A 16,825-nucleotide genomic window follows, 5' to 3' on the forward strand; every position below is an offset into this window, starting at 1 on the left:
AATGAGTTCTTTATATGGTGCTCTGAGATATGAAGTGGAAACAGATCTGTTTAACAACAGCAGGTAAATATGGTCATGTAGTAAGTTGTTTGTCAATCAGACAAAAAGCTGCTTATATGTCTTTAGTTAACCCATTTATTTGAGTAGTAACAGACAAAGAAAACGTTACTTTGCTTCACAACATTTTTACATTCATTCTGACAGAAGTTCATCAACTGTTAACTTCCAACACTGGAGACGTCTACTGCTACTGTACCACTGGTTTCAGACTGTCCAGTCCAGATACATTCACATTTTTTTATAAATGCTGAGTTTTAACTATGCTGTAAACTCTGAGCCTCCATCTTCACACTGGAAATGACTTTTGTTGTTGGGCTTAATGGATCACTAAGACCAATCACCGCTCTAATACTGGGGCTTCATCTACAGTATGTTCTAGGATAACCACACACATGCTGGTACTGATGAGAGGCACTATTACACCAATACGACACTGGTTCAACACTCTGCTGCTACTTCTCCTATAAATATATGCATCAGTAGGATGTCTGTTGGCAGTGACTTGGTTTGAATGCATTTGGAAGGTGTCCTTGAAAATGAGATACAACTTCAAAAAGTGACATTACATTAACACAATTTAAATTAACTTTTGAATGATTTTTAGTCCTTTAGGTCAACATTTTCACAGAAGGATTCCTCTATTTTATTTTTTAGAAATCCTGAATGATAAACTTAGCTTATGAATCTCTGGATGTACAGCATTTTTAAATCAAACTTTTTAATAACTTACTTTTGTACGTCTCAAAGTCTTTTTCTCAAACAAACAATTCTTACTTTAGTCAGCGATAGTCATGGCCATCCAAAATGTATGTGAACAACTGATATTGCTGATGTGTCTAAGTTGGATTTTCTCCTGTAGTCTGTTTGCTTTTGACATTTAACAAATGCGTTTCTAATCCTTGTCGGCTGAAGTCTGTGTAGGGAGGACTTTCACCCAGGAAACCACTGTTCGTGTCCTGTGTGAAACCAAAAGTTAACATTGACTTGTTTTAATTTACGTCTTTAACTTAAATAATGTGACAAATGTAGTAATTTTAAGCCAAACAATGATGTTTGAGGAACATAATCAAGTAGTTTTGTGTTTTGTTTTAATTTACTATATTTTAATAATACTCTAGGAGTAAATATGTTTCCTTAGAAACTTAATTGAGAAAGCAGTTTTTGGGTACGCAATTTGGTAGGAGACTGAATTACATTTACACAATGTTGATTTATTTGAAATATACTTCAATGTTAAGGTCCATTAATATCTCAGTAACTACTGACAATAGCACTGTATGTGTCACTTGTCTGTTATAAGTGAGTTATGTAACTTTTGTGTTCTGTTTTAGCAGTTGGATTATATGAATATCGATGACAACATATTCATCACTGTGCCCTCCTGAGGAGCAGTGATTGATACCGAGTCCTGTTACAGTACACTTCACTTTTTACGTGGCATCGTTAATGCTGCCCATCACATGCACAACTGCACATACTATAGTCCATGCTGATTAATTCAACACTCAGCAGCTACGGTTTCAGCCGGATGCTTCGAAAGTCCCTCATACTGTCACTTCTGTCTTGCTGTTGGTTACAAAGTATGGTTGTGGAGGCATGTAGCGAGTGGTGTGCAGCTCCTTCTCTATGATGCAGAGTTTCTTTGGGCCATAGCTCTGTCGGAGTCCCAGCATGTTCCTGCTCTCCCAGGATCTTAGCACACCCAGGCTGGCAGCAGTGTTGGAGCTGTAGGACAGCGACTGGGAGCTGTGGCTTTTGGGGCTTTTGTACTTGTGACCATTCTGCTTTGCAGACGCCTGTCTGGGTGGGCTGTAAGGATTACTCGGCACTGGCTCCATATCCACAGCTTCCATGGGAAGGCTTCCCTTGGTTGTCATCTCGATCACTTGCTGCCGGTTGCTGTAGAAGCTGTCATTAGCTTTCTCTGCTGCCAAATAAAATGAAACAACATCATATTTCTTTGCCATTTTACCTTTTATTAGCCAGCCATTGCATTGTGTCCTTATTGTTGAGCTAGAGAGGCAGATGAAAATAGACCTGAAGTTCAATTTTGTTGCCAGAAAAACAGAGAGAAGTAGTCCAATATCCAGCATCACAATAACTTATTAAAATAGGGTTTTACTTTATGCAAAACTCACATTGATCATCTTATACAAATGTAACGTGTCAATAACTATATATATATATACATGTATTTACATACATACTGTATATTTATAAAGCTGTTTTTTTAGTTACAGTTTCACTTAAATCAATTGAGCACTAAAGAAATAACAATAGTTGTTTTCCATATCAATGTAGTAGTAGTTATACTATAATAGTAAAACAAAAATAGAATTCTAACCTGCTATATTGTTAATGCAGTAACCCTCATTAAAATCATGTTTAGTTTCCTTTATAGTAATAATAGATGATGGTATTTGCATCTCTACAACAAGGATCTTCCTTTTAATGTCTTGTCTTTGATGCAAGCTTATTTTAGGAGAATATTAACAGTAAATAAAAATATAAATTACGTCCTCCGCTAACAAGTTATTGCAGTCTAAGAGGCAAAACCCAGGGCATAGAAAGTCTGCTAAGCAGTGGCCGCACCACTCATTAACATGTCACGATGTAATGAGCTGACATGTTTCCCCTATCCCCAGTGGGAATTACACCCTTGGTGCACAGTAATGCAGTTTAGAATGCTAATAGTGTTTACTAAATTGTGGAAGCTTAACAAAACCTATTACAGGAAGTCAGATCATGCTTAAATATATATTTTTGACATTATGCCTTCCTGTCAGCCATTACATAAAATTACATTTGTGCCAATTATTATTATCATAAACTTTTCAATGTGATAATTGCTAAAAAATTGTATTGCTTTACGGTGCAACCCATGGGGGTCTTGGACCGCCAGGGCTGAGCGGATTACATACGTGTGCTGACATGTATGACATGCTATACGCCTCATGCCCCCATTGGATTTTTGTTGTAGCGCCGACACTGGTGTTATTAAAGCAGTGGCAATGCCTCCCACTATCCCTGCAAGTAAGCTGTTGTGTTGTTACTGCAGTCAACCAGTATCTCCAGCTCAAGCTTGCTGGGTTTTGTCCAATCATATCGCGGCTCATTTGTAAACAGCCTCTCGGAGCCTAGGTGGGTCCTGTCTGCATTAGTTAACCCCTTACTGGTTGTATTTGAGACCTTGTTGACGAGAATAGGTCATTGCTATTGGGTGAAAACTAAATATGATATAATGAATCAACTAGTCGACTACTTAGTAGTTGATGACTACTAAGCTGCAGCAGCAGAACTCAGTACGGCTGAGGTGGTTTTCCAGCAGATCACTGTACACTATATCGTGTCTTCTAGCATTGGTCTTGCCATAATCAGCTGCTGTAATGTGTTATAAAACCACTCCAGTGTGACTTTATACCTCCAATCAGGTTCAGACAATATATGAAAACTGTTTACTTCAGCACTAATTGAACCTGAGCACACAAGCTCCAGCATTAGCCTTTTCTAACATTTCAGACTTTTAAAAAAATGAAATATCCCTCAGGTAACCTTTTAATGAGGTCTCTTCATCAGCAGCAAGCGGTGGCTGATCTCTAGGTCTTTCATCATGGACCAGGAAAGAGATGCATTGATGAGCAGCTTATCCTTTACAGCAGCTACTTCAGTAAAACCCACATCAGTGCTGGTAGATGAACACACATGATCACCATGTACAGTACTGTATAGCTGCATCTCATCACCACTCCCCAACTCATTTGTGTTTTGATTGCTCCTGATTGTTTCCTGCCCCCAGTCTCATTAGCTAAGATTTGCTCTATTTTTATTTTCCCTAACGATCAGTTTGTTTGACGGCACTTCAGCGGATTAGCAGCGAGAAGCTTCAGCTGCTTGTGTGAATCACAAAGAGAGTGAGCTGTTTCATGTGATTGGACCTACTACACGCACACTGAGCTGTCTTCCCGTCCATCACAGCCAATTGATTCATCTATAAATAGACTCCCGTTTCACTGTGCTAAATATCATCAAATACAGAGCCACAAATACCTTTATTTCACACTTTGATTCGCATATTTATTTTATTTTAAAACGTAAGCACCCAGGCAAAGATGAGTGTTGGCCAAAATAGAGGTCAGGAAATGTAAAATTATTTGTTCTTTGAAATATGAAAAGCGGTGGAATATCAATTACTTCAAATATGGCAGAATTTTTGTTTTTCATTTTATTAGATAAGTCAAATTGTAACCACTGAATGAATTCTTTGGGATTTAATATTACAAAGAACTCTAAATGTTGCCTTACTGTATGTGCTCCACTCCACTGTAACATATAGACGGTCAGCATCACCTGTTGGCTGTCATCAGTATTTTAATATGAGCTCACACACACTCCTTTTTTTGTTTTATGATTTGCAGGGTTGTATTTATATTTGCGTTCGTAGACACTATAAACAGGCTTTTGTAAAATCCTTTTGCATCATCTTGCTGTGTGATACTATTTTGGTATTTGAAGTTATTTCTTGATCCAAATGCTGTTTGTCCAGACACTGGCTGCAGACTTTCTAAAATTAGCACATGAGAAGAAAAACCAACTTGCTTCTTTAAATACACTTTCAGTTCCCCTCTCTGTTGGCATTGATGGACTATGGATTATCTGACAATGAGTTCTGTCAGCCAGAGATTTGATGAAGATTCAAACCAACTAGGTTCATATTTAAAGAAAAATATCATTTTGAAGTACATGTCTAACAACATATGTTGTGTAAACAGGATTCAAGAAGTAGATATTAAATAAAAGGCTAAAGAACGGTCAAAGCGACATTGAGTTACATCATTTTAATGCTAAACTACAAAGAGAGATCACAGTGAAGCTCACAAATAACTGCAGCTATAGCAGAACATTTTAACAATGTTTTTTTTTTGTCTGTTGAGACGAGCAATGTTTGACTCAAAATGAACCACTTTTAATTTTACTGCGATGCCATAAAACATTTCTGCATTTAAAACATGTCAGATTCATATATATATATATGAATCTGACATGTTTTTAAATGTTTTAAATATATATGCATATATTATATACACACACACACACACACAATGTATAAGTTAGTGAGGAATAAAATGAATGTATATAATATACTGTATAAATGTTTATTCTGATTCACCCAATTAAACCTTGATGCTCTTTCTTATATGATGCAGAGAACCCCTGATTCATTATGCTGGTTCCATTTATAGAGGATGTAATGTGCCACTTAATTAGATCCTTACCCACAGCCTTCAGCGTGGCGTACTTGTTGAGATCCTTGACAGGCTTCTGTTGTTCATAGGGGCTAGGAATCTGTCCCACAGCCGGGTAAAGCTGTGTTATCAAAGTTGATGCCTGAGCCACGTTGTTCATCTGGTTGCTATCTAAAGGAGGGAAAACACAAATTATTAATGCAAAAAATCCCTTGATTTCCCTTTAGGACTGGGCGATAATTCAAAATGATAATTTATCATCTTTTCAAGTACTTAATTCACACAGGAGTATACAAAAATAGGCTTTACCATGTGGTTATTTCATATAGACTATTTATTTATTCAATAATCAGACAACATGCTATGTCGTGATCTAGATCATCATCAAGATATGAATTACATATAAGGGGATGGATAGAAAAGATATTGGCCAAATGGCTCCGCCTTAATTCCTTTTATTGCTGAAGTAGTATACCATCTGCATTAGCTTATACAAGAGGTGATAATAAAAATTATTCAATTATTCATTTAAAGTGGCTTGGTTTTCTCTAAGTGGTGCTTACATGATCCCCAGATATAAATCATCTTGATGGATGGATGTGAAATGTGAATCTAGAATAATTGTTGCTGTGAGTTGGTAGTGTCACTTTCCCTTAAGTACGCTTTTCTGGGTGCCCAGCTGGAAAGAGTCATGACTGCTCTTTGTGAAACTGCACTAATCCTACAGTAGACATCTGGTAAATTAAGGGGTGCACAGCAAAGAGACTGGCCCCCTGCCTGCTGGCAAGGCAGAGCAAACAGATGTTCAGAGTGTCTTTTCTCTGGTTAGTTGAACGTACTAATTCACAGGCGGGAGTTTGAAGACAGTGCTGTGTGTTTTATATATCAGAGTAGAGATATCAACATGTTTAGGAGCCACTACTTGATGCGTATAGTTTTGCTTATTCATTATTTACGTGCTGATTTTCAGCTTGACCTCTTTAAATGAGGTCGCGACTGAACACTTGGTCAAATTCACAAAAGAATTGCGCTGCTTTTGCGACCGCTACACCTGTGCAGATAAGACAAACAGAAACCATTAAATTCCCAAAGCACCCGCAAAGGGTGAAATGCAACCCTCACTGTGCTGCACCTGTGCTATTTGCATGTATTTACATCAGATAATATGCTCACATTTGGCGCAAAATCGTCCCTTTTCTATGCAAATTAGCCTCATTGCCAAAAGAGTCCAATTCAGAAAGATAAGCGCTAATAGCCATATGCAGTTAGAGTGAAATTATTGACGACGTCAGAGAGCTGGTAGCAACTAAAGCTTATTCACAAGGGGTGTCCGCTCAAACTCATTTATTGTGGGATGCAGTGACAATTGTGACATGAAAAATAAATAAAGCTCCCCAACATGTCATTTTGGAACATACTTAAGAGAAAAACTAAATTTAAATAAAAAAAATATTTTCCTCATTAATTATGTTTTTATTCACCCGTCAATATGGAAACATAGAAAGGAGAGAAGTTAAATGAGTCAGAGTCCGGTCCATATGGCCCGAATCGACGGGCTTCCTGCTCAATTCAATGGCCTCAAGCGCGTTTACACTTTGCCACTTCCAAATTGTCCTTAGCTGCCAAACTTTCTGGGTGTGTTTACGCTGTAATGTCATTAGGGCAATATCTCTGGTGAACGGGACCTTGAGACGGGGCAGATAGCGGTTGCAAATGATGCGCAGTACATGGTGCTGTCAGCGGCCACGATCTATTCTTTGTGAATTTGCCGCTCCTTGTGTTATTTGTTGTGATTTCTTTTAAAGGTAACCCAGCTCAGAGGAGTTTCCAGTATTTATTCACTGTGAGTCTGGCACCAATAACTTGAATATGAACATAAAAAGATGTCCATCAACTCATCACTGCTGTTGTTAATGGTTAATGTTTATAAACTTTAAATTGCGGGGTGTCCACTAGTCCTTGGGCTAGAATGTGTCTGATAAAAACAGATCATTAATAAAGAAAATAGGTTAATTAGGCTCTTATTCCCCGCTGGTCAGCAAGAAACTTTATCACTGTGCTAATTAATTTTGGAAAGTCTCAAACTGTGAATGCTGTCTACTGAAATGATGCAGAGGACAGCTTTGCCAATTCTTTCCTTCCACCACACCTCAACAACGGGGTGGTGTCCTCAGGTTTTGAGGTTATTGGAGGTACCACTGTGTTCTCTTTATGATGAGACTGTCTCATTACACGCTCCTGTATTATCCTGTTTTATTGAAAGCCTTATTAAATCTAGTCGTTGAGAAAGACAGCACAGCACCCTCATTAAATCTTTTATGAATGCTTTACCAACAAAAGTAACCAAATTCTCCAAAAGTGTAGCCGGCAGTCTCTGCATCAAATCTGTTGCCTTGTCAGGTTCCTTTCAGGGCTTGTTGACCTGTTTCAGTTTCATATAGTTCCTGGTAATTGGGCCATGCACTCATGCTCTCATTCAATGTGATCTTGTTTAAGCTAAAAGTCAAATTAGATTATCTGCTTCCATAGAATACAGTGAATGTACTTCACTTGTAATCTATTTAACCTCTAATACATGATTAATACTGTTTTTAGGAAATCCTACATTTGTTCAATACATACAAACAATAAAACATAAAGATCAATTTAGTTTTCTTACAGATGAGCTCAACAATGACCATTGTGCTGATCTGATAGTCAAGGTCAGGGTTTCCCCTTAAAGGTAGAAGCCCACCGAAGGTAAACCATTTCAATAGTTTTCGATGTACACTGAAGCATTTGGCCAACTTATTATATATCTATTTTATTGTCCTCTAATTACTTTTTGAGGGTCTCTGAATGTCTCGGGTAGCTCAGACTTCCTCCATATGTAGCCTAAGATTTCATTGCAGCTAATAAATAAGGAGAGTGCTTTTTGTGAATATTTGGTGCAACTTTGTTATTTTCAGGATACCAAACTTGGTTTAAACTGAGGTGCTGGTGTAGGTACTTGTTTTTCTCCCTCTTTAATGTTTCTATGACTTCGTGCTGTTGACTGAGTGTCATTTGAGCTCGTTCTGTTGTCAAAGTCACAGCTTTTATGTCAGCTGCTGGAAAGAAGTAGGCCACTTCTGGAGACTTGTAAGGTTAAAGACTCCATGGTTGTTGCGGGAAATAAGCGAGTTAACACTCTAGACACAGACACCACCCTGGAACTCATAAAAGATTTAAGAGAGTATTTTGGGAGCTGTATGCCCTGAAATAAATGGTGTAAGGAGAAGGGCGCTCTTATTTACAGGCAGCCTACTTTCAAGATAGTGATGAAAATATTCTGTTATCTCGGAGTCAATATCTTTCCATTTATGTCAGTCTCTTGAAACTCAAACACTTTGTTTATATTGTATCTGTGCATTATTCATAATTATTAGCTCTAACTTATACTTACTCTTATGTGTACATTGTTTGATAAAAACATATTTTAAGGCATATATATATTAACCTAACTATTAATAACCTAATAAAGAATAATTGGTTTGAGTAATTTGTGGACAGGCTTTAATTATTTCTTGAAAAATCAACTTGTATAAAACATATTGCTAAATTACTGCCTCATTGGGTAAGTGATGCATGATACTGCTGGAGCTTCAGAATATGACAGTCAAGGTGGTGTAGAATTCTTTCAAATTGGTGGTGATTTTCTAAATGTAACCATATTAGTCTATTATGGAGTAGTAAAGACGTATACACATATTTCTTCACTCATGTCCAACATTAAATTAGGGTACAAATAACGGTTGCACCCTTAAAATTCAGAACTATTTAAAAACTATTAAATATACATTAAATAGGTGGTCAATTGAAGCTAACAATCCAATCACTTTTCTCATTTCACACACTAATTAAGAGTGAAACAATCTATATATCCATCCACTTTTTGTAAGCTCTCTCCATCATTTTCTAATTATCTCCTTAAATATTTGAGGCTTCAGTTTACAGTCTGAAGTACAGTATATGGCAGGTAGAAAATCAAACCTACATTTGGTAGCAATTCCTCAGCTGCTGTCAGAGGTAATGCTGCTGAGATACATTTCTATCTGGCAGTGGGGAAATAGACTGTCATGCACCAGTGGAGTGTTGGCAGTGAGCGGAGACTTTGTTCTCTCTGGCTGACTGGCTGGAGTAAAAAGAGGCCACACTTCACAATTGCCCCATGTGCACACATGGCCAGCAGGACATGAACATGATAGCACTGGTAGCCAAAGAAGCTCAGCTCGCAAAGTCTGTATTACTGATGCCTTGAGGAGAATGACAGCTCATAGCCCATTCTAACAGGTTTTTGGTATCTTTGACAGGCAATATGAGGAACAGGGGCACCCTTTGGACCAATTCAATCACTGATTTGCAGCACTATCCGTAATAAACAGTGAGTATTATAGCTGGGACATTGTCATACCTTCCTCTAGAAAGCACAGCTGGAGAGGGCAAGTACACTGATCCATGTGGCAAAATATATCACCTCACCTCTTGTAACCTTGTAAGAATTGCTGTCAAGGAAACAACAGTCATCCCTGTGCGGCTGCCAGCACTATTACCCAGAATCTCTCCCTTATATCCCTGTAAGATACAGTCACTGTGCCATTGCTCTCACTGTCCAACGTCACCAAACAAACGTAGCGCTACATTATTTTCTTCAATGTAGTAAAAGATGAATTGGATAGCAAAAAAATTCAACTTGAATGAAACATGCATTGTTTTAACATTTATACTCCAAAAGGGCTTGTCTGAGGCGCACGACTCGGCTTCAGCATTTATTTAGGCTTCATGTTTTACAACAATACAATAGTAAATGAGGTTGATGCCCAGTAAAAAGCCACAAAATAACTATGATTCTGACCACAGAGCAGTGACTGAGCTGCTGCAATGGGTGTGTGTCAGACAGGCATTAAAAGGTGATTTAAGTGTGCAGCCATAAATTAACACCTAAAATATTATGCAGCACAGAGATTCACACATGCGCGCACTCACTCATGCATACACACGACCGAAAATACTTGAGGTGACAGGCTTAAGTAAAAATATATGTATAATAATCGTCAGGCACAACTATAGTTCCTGACTCAAAGAAAGTAGCAGCTGGGGTGAGACAACTGCACATTTTCCAAAGCAATTCTTTTTTTCTTTCTTTTTTACAAAAGTGACATAACCTTTAAATAGGTGTAGTCACTGTACTTGTTTCACAGTGGCTGACATCATTGATCATTTTCTTTTAATTTACTGTACTCCAGGGACCAGCAGGAAAAATGTTTTTTTTTAATCAGGACACAAGTTCCTCAGTGTTTTCACCAACAGTTTGTGTAACGGTAGATAGGTAGATACAAACACCTACCCCTTTGTTGGGGTTCACACTATACAGGCAGAATAACATAGTATAACACTGTATAGTATACTATGGATAGCATATCTCAGTCCTAACGTGTTGGCTGGTTTGTAATAAACAGATAATTATTCTGTGAGAAGGCAAGGTAAGACAGAAAGCGCTCTGATTTTAGAATGATTCATTATTATCATGTCACTGCTGACACCTCACCTCAGCTGTTTTTACGGAGTAGAAAAAATAATTAAGCTCAGTTAAAAACAAAGAAATCTAGACATCTAGCTCTTGAAATAGAATACCTCTTAAATATCTGAGGTTATTTATGTTGGATGTTAAATTGCATTTGTCACTTCAGTGATATTTATAGTAAATGGGATTTCAAAGTTGACATAAAGCACAGCGGCCTTGTAGCAGCCATGTTAAAAGATCACCTTTAGGTTTAAGTTAATCAGCACATGCAGAAAGCTGTCTGTGTCTGTTTGACTACATAACCTTTTAGTAACCAAATAATATACATTCCCTGGATTGCTACTATTTTGGCGGTCACTCATCAAGAATAGAAATTGTTTGAGGGCAATTCAGTGTTTTAGATAATTTAATTGAATTGTAATTTTGTGAGGTATGACGGAGGTAATTGCCCGCAGTCATCTTCCATGTGTGCCAAGAACGGAAAGGTTTTCATTACAACCGCAAATTACACCAGGTGTTTTCCCTAATTGGCAAACCTTCCAAACTAATCGGTGAAATCACCCACTGTACTCTTCTGCTGTAATGAGAACACGCTCACTTCTGGCCTTCCATAGCACAAGAATAATCACTGATATTGATTTGCATCTGCCTCAAGTAAAACATCTTGAGAAGCATCTAAGGAAAATCGGTACATCACTTGATGTAATTAATTATTTGTATTGGTATACTGTCACTGAAGCACTAAGTAATAACCTGGCTTGATTAGTTATTGTATTGATTCATTGGCTTCTAACTTCTAGTGTTAAGGATGTGAGGTGTATTTCTTTTACTATATACTTCATTGGAAAATCAGTATCAGGAGAGTTTGTACTCAGTTGAGCCAAAGAATTTAGTATTTCCTTTTTTAAAAGCCAATTACTTAGCTAGAGCAAGTGTTTATAAATGAAGAATACAACATAAAAATGCTGCTTGACTGTCTTTAAAACTTTTTTAATGTGAGATGCCATTTGCCATAATTACTCACGGGGGGGGGGGGCTGGCTGGCCATTAAGCAGTGCACATTTCTATGTGTGTTGGGGTTGGTGTATATAATGTGTGAGGCGGTTGCATACTATAAGTATTTGCTAAGAAGCAGAGCTCTAGGTTGTCGGTGGTAATTATTGTGTTCGTTAAATGATTGCTGATGGCATGACGAATTGCTTCACCAGCCCGCAGGATTGTTGAGGGACCTTTTTTTTCCTTCCACCACTTCAGCTATTTCAGGACAGGCATGCAAATAAACAGTGATCACAATTTCAGGTTTATATTTGTTTAAAATAGAATATCTTAAGTTTATCAGTATCTATTGAAAATGGTTGTGGTGATGCAACTTCGGTCAGCAAAAGCAGATGGCAGCAGCATTAGTAAATATATGCAACCTAGTGTTGAAACAAACTGCTCTGTCATGTGAACATATACGTATGTAGGTGTATAGCTCGAGGATGTGTGCTGCTGATGTCACAGTACTTACGGAGACTGTTAACTGTGACTCTGGTCTGTATGTTCTCATAGTGCTGGCCAAGTCCAATGTCGTCCGTATGTTCCGAGGCAGGATGGCGGATAACATGTGCAAGAGCTCTGGAAAGATGAGGAACAATCTCAGACAAGACATTTTTCAGTAAATAACAAGTGCAGATTCTGTGCAGGCCAGCAGTGCACCCCGGCTTTCACAGTTCTCCTAAATCACAAAGTAAAGTGATTGTCTGGGTTCTCCGAAATAAGCCATATGACAGTTCCAAAAACATTTTTCCAGCCATATCTTAGCCATATAAGTTTACAGAGGTTATGTACTTTGTTAAGGTTGAGGGAAGAAAACAGGAGGCAGGAACACAAACTGCTGGCTCTGGTGTCAAAGTCACCAGAATGGGTTAAAATTGAAGCAGCAGAGGCTGAGATATTCTGACCTTTAGTCCTTAGCAGTGTTGGAAATTAGCTTTTTCTTCCACTAGCCACTTTTGTGTGACGTTTCTCTTTCACAAATCTTTCATAAAAAAAATGATTAATCTAATATATATTCACTTAAGATTATCCATTTTTAATGATCTCTCCCTTACACCACACACACACACACACATACACTCCCTCACTCTCAGACAATAAACTACACACTGTATGCACCATTTAAGTTGGTTTGCAAATAAAATCCACTAATAAGAATCTTATACTGATTGGTTGAGTAGAGACGTAGCCTAATTTTATGTTTCGCAACTGCGACAATTAAATCGTTTGTTAAATGCCACCTTTGTTTACCCACCAATGGGGCTGGTATCCAATGGATCCTACATTTCCCATCATGCAACTCAATAGCATCTTTCTTAAGACCCTCTCTGCCGACTTCATGCTTCACATCTCAACTTCTTAACGCTGGTTTTCTGTTTAAATAATTAAACAAATTATTCCAAATATAGCAGTATTCCAAATTTAATACGGGCATATTCTGTTTTGATATTCCGTATGTTGCACTTTTCGATTAAGACGTGTGATATGCCGATGTTAGCGTTTTAGGAGCATTCTTTGGACATGTATACAGCGCATTCGGAATGTGCGTCTCAATTGGGGTTTTTACTTCAGTTTGTGACACATGGCATCTTACCTGTTTACAGTCAGCTCTGTGCGTTGTCAGAAAGAAAAACACACCTACTTTTAAGCATTATGAAAGACTTGGTTATCAACAGGTTTTTGGATATTGTAACGCCGACCTTTTCAAGAACGTGGGTGAAGGAGTGAAAGAGAAAGGACTGTATTCCCATTGTCAAACATGCATGTAAACAGGAATATTAGTGGACTATTCATTTTTATTAGCCATGTAAACAGCTTAGTAGAATATTGTATGTATGCAAAAGTAATCAGTGATGTCAGAGTGTACCGAAGCTAACCCAGAGTACACTTCTATAGTGGACTGCAGAAAGGTGAGCACTTTAACCACTCAGCCAAAACAATGCTTTCAAGGAGCAATATACGACATTCTGAGCATTGATAGAGGAGCAAACAACTATTCACTATGTAGAGATATAGTGGAGTAATGTCTACCTGAGCAGAGTAAGAAGTCACTCTCCCTCTGTGTGTTGTAATTCTAGCTTCTCCTTACTATGTTGACATAGCCGGGCTGACTGCGCATGCTTTTAGTTCATGTTCATGCATTTGATTGTGCCCCATGCTGGCTAGCTCACGGCCGCTGCTCTGCACTGCGCTCATGCAGCGGTTACATCTGATAACGACATTCCGACCGACAGCGTCGTAGTGGAGGCGTAGCACCCACCCTCAGGTAAACACCGTTAGCTCTGTCAGCACGTTTGCTGTAGTTTGTACTGTCGCCGGCTCAGACGTCGTCATGTTGAGAGCCGTTACGAGACAATCAAAATGCCTCCAATCTCATATTTTGCACCTTTTAAGCTTTTCTTTCAAGTCACAGAGAAAAGTCATGTTTTTATTATCGTCACCTGGATTGTAATTTTGTAAAATATATCAAAAACTATTTAGGAGCTCACTATGTTAGTGATTGAACTGCACAGAACATGTTAAGGTTATATGCTGTATTTGTACCAGGACTGAAGTTGATTATCATATTTTCACAGTGTACAACTATGTTCAGTGCCTGTTTACTTCAAAAGCGTTTGTAGCTTATAAGATCAGTCCCGTCCAGGTAATAAACTTTTTCAAGTAACATCATCTAAAAAACTCTACACTCCTTCGAATTCCACCTCATCTAAATGACAGTGCACAGGTCAACTTGTTATGGCGCAGTGTCTTAAATGTGCATTTGTTGCATGCAAAAGATGGAAACTATAGCCAGGACTGCTACAGACTACTCTTTAACAGGACAACAATGAATGCAGTGTTTTCTCAGTGCAGACATGTTCTAGCAGTCTCTTGAGTAGACTGCAAGAAAAAGATTGTACAAATAAACACACACACACACAAACTATCTGCAAGTGTTTGATGCTCACAGCCATGCCTGCAATCAATCAACATTTTTACACGTATTAAAAACACAAAAGTCAGCACACATGCCTTTATAACAAACGGTAGCTGCACGTTTTGCAAATAATTAACAATACATTACATAATTGGATTTGCAAAAAAATATGTTTTTACCAAAACGGTACATTACAGCTGTCCTTGTGCTTGGTGTCAATTGTAACATAGTAAAAAAAAAATAAACATATTTCTTGACAAACCCAAACTAGAGTGTATTTATTTTAGTGTTAACCATCCTTTACTTTCTGAGTTATAGTTGGACAAAAACACTGCTTTAACTAGAGCAGGCACAAATGTACCATTGTAAATTAGAGGCCAAGGACAATGTAATGCATACCAAAAACACGCTTTTGTCAGTAACACTGTCAAAATTGTGCTTATGACTTACTGGCTGAGAGACATAAAACTGATTCAAATGATGTTGAGCTGAACTGCAGAAGGCTACAACAGCTGAATCCATTTTTCTAAAATCCCAGGTGGATATGACTTTTAGTGTGTTACACGGTTTTATTTACAAAACTACTTGTTGCACACATAAGCGAGTTAATACGTGGTAGGGCCCAGTAACACATAACAGATCAGCTCTAAGATGTTTTCACAGATCAAATCAGCGTAATGACGGGACAAATAACGAACATTGTGGATGACCTACCTTGACATATTTTCTCGGTGCGGACGGTGCGTCTTTTCCAAACCTAGCTTGGTGAAAATTCCTATCAGTGCCATTATGGCCACGACCCCGCATATCACGTACACAATGAGGTTAGTTTTATCCTTCGCGGTGTCCAGCGACACGTCCACTTTCGGCGGGGGTCTTCCTGTCATCATCCACGGCGGGGTGTCGTAGTTCTTACAGTTGGTCTGGTCCAGTCGGGAGCTTTTAAACTCGCAGCAGAACCTGAAGCCACAGGTGCCGCAGCAGTACAGGTAGCTGCCCGTCCTACACACGAACGGCGGATCCCACTGGCCCATCACGTCGTAGTAGCCGCGGCACTTGTCCTCCGCATGCGGGCTCTCCGTGACCCGGCTCTCCCCTTCCTTTGAGTCGTTAAACCCGGTCACCAGCATGAATTCGTCGACGGTTTGACCCGGCTCGCCCTCCGCGTTGCACACCATAATTTTCACTAGAAAGTACCCGAGCAGCAGCTCAGTGCCCCGCATCGTTGCTCACTTTGTACCCCGCTCTTGACGCCCTGAGAAGCCCTCACAAGCTCGGACGCATCTTCCGAAGAGACGAGACACTGCCATGCGTAAATATATTTAGGCTGATTCCAACTTCCATGCGTAAAAGCACAGTGCGCTCCTGTACTTTGATCTCCTTGGGGGAAAAAACGGTTATTGTGCAAATGTATATTGGGCTTTTTCCAAAGGACAGTCTACTGTAGTAAATAAGTGGAGAGGGGTAGCATCACTGAAGAGTTGCGTGCACCTGTCTGTACTGGAGGGTGTCAGACACCTCTGAGGCTGCTTCTCTCTACAGAGTCGGTCACAGATACGCACACACACGCACACAAAGAGAGAGAGAGATTATTAGAGAAAGGAGATGCAAAGCAGAAGAGACCCCAATGAGTGAGTGAATCAGGGGGGGGGGGGGCAATGAGAGATAGCTTTGTGCAATAGATCTATTACAAGACCGCTTTTATTGTGTCTTACAATTGTAATCATCATTGATCCAAAACACCCCAATAACAAAATTCAAAACACAGCATTTACATGAGTAGAGAAGTATACAAAACACAAAAGTGACTCTGCCCATCTGTTTGAATAGCTCTGTAATTAATGTGCTTAAGAGTTACTGACTGAGGTTTTGAAAGAAGTCGATTTTGGCTGTATTCATTAATTGCAGAATGGCACACATAACAAGGCATTGATCTACTCTCTTACATCTTTCAGAATATTCTGTGTTTGGACACCTGTTTGGCTTGAGAAAAGTGATGATGATGATGTCTGTCCATCTGAATGT

The 16,825-nt window shown here is 38.8% G+C and overlaps 1 protein-coding gene across 1 annotated transcript; it reads right to left on the reverse strand.

The window, feature by feature from the left end:
* Window positions 1-1,604: 1,604 nt before the first annotated feature.
* shisa9b (shisa family member 9b) lies at window positions 1,605-16,042 on the reverse strand (the record flags this gene model as incomplete). Its single annotated transcript, XM_079176925.1, has 4 exons — window positions 15,515-16,042; window positions 12,356-12,462; window positions 5,334-5,474; window positions 1,605-1,987 (listed from the first exon to the last, which is right to left on the reverse strand). The coding sequence occupies exons 1-4, from the start codon at window positions 16,021-16,023 to the stop codon at window positions 1,605-1,607; spliced, it is 1,140 nt and encodes a 379-aa protein (XP_079033051.1). The 5' UTR covers window positions 16,024-16,042.
* Window positions 16,043-16,825: the final 783 nt, after the last annotated feature.

This window comes from Pholis gunnellus (genome assembly GCF_910591455.1).
Source record: "Pholis gunnellus genome assembly, chromosome: 17".
Classification (NCBI taxonomy): Eukaryota; Metazoa; Chordata; class Actinopteri; order Perciformes; family Pholidae; genus Pholis; species Pholis gunnellus.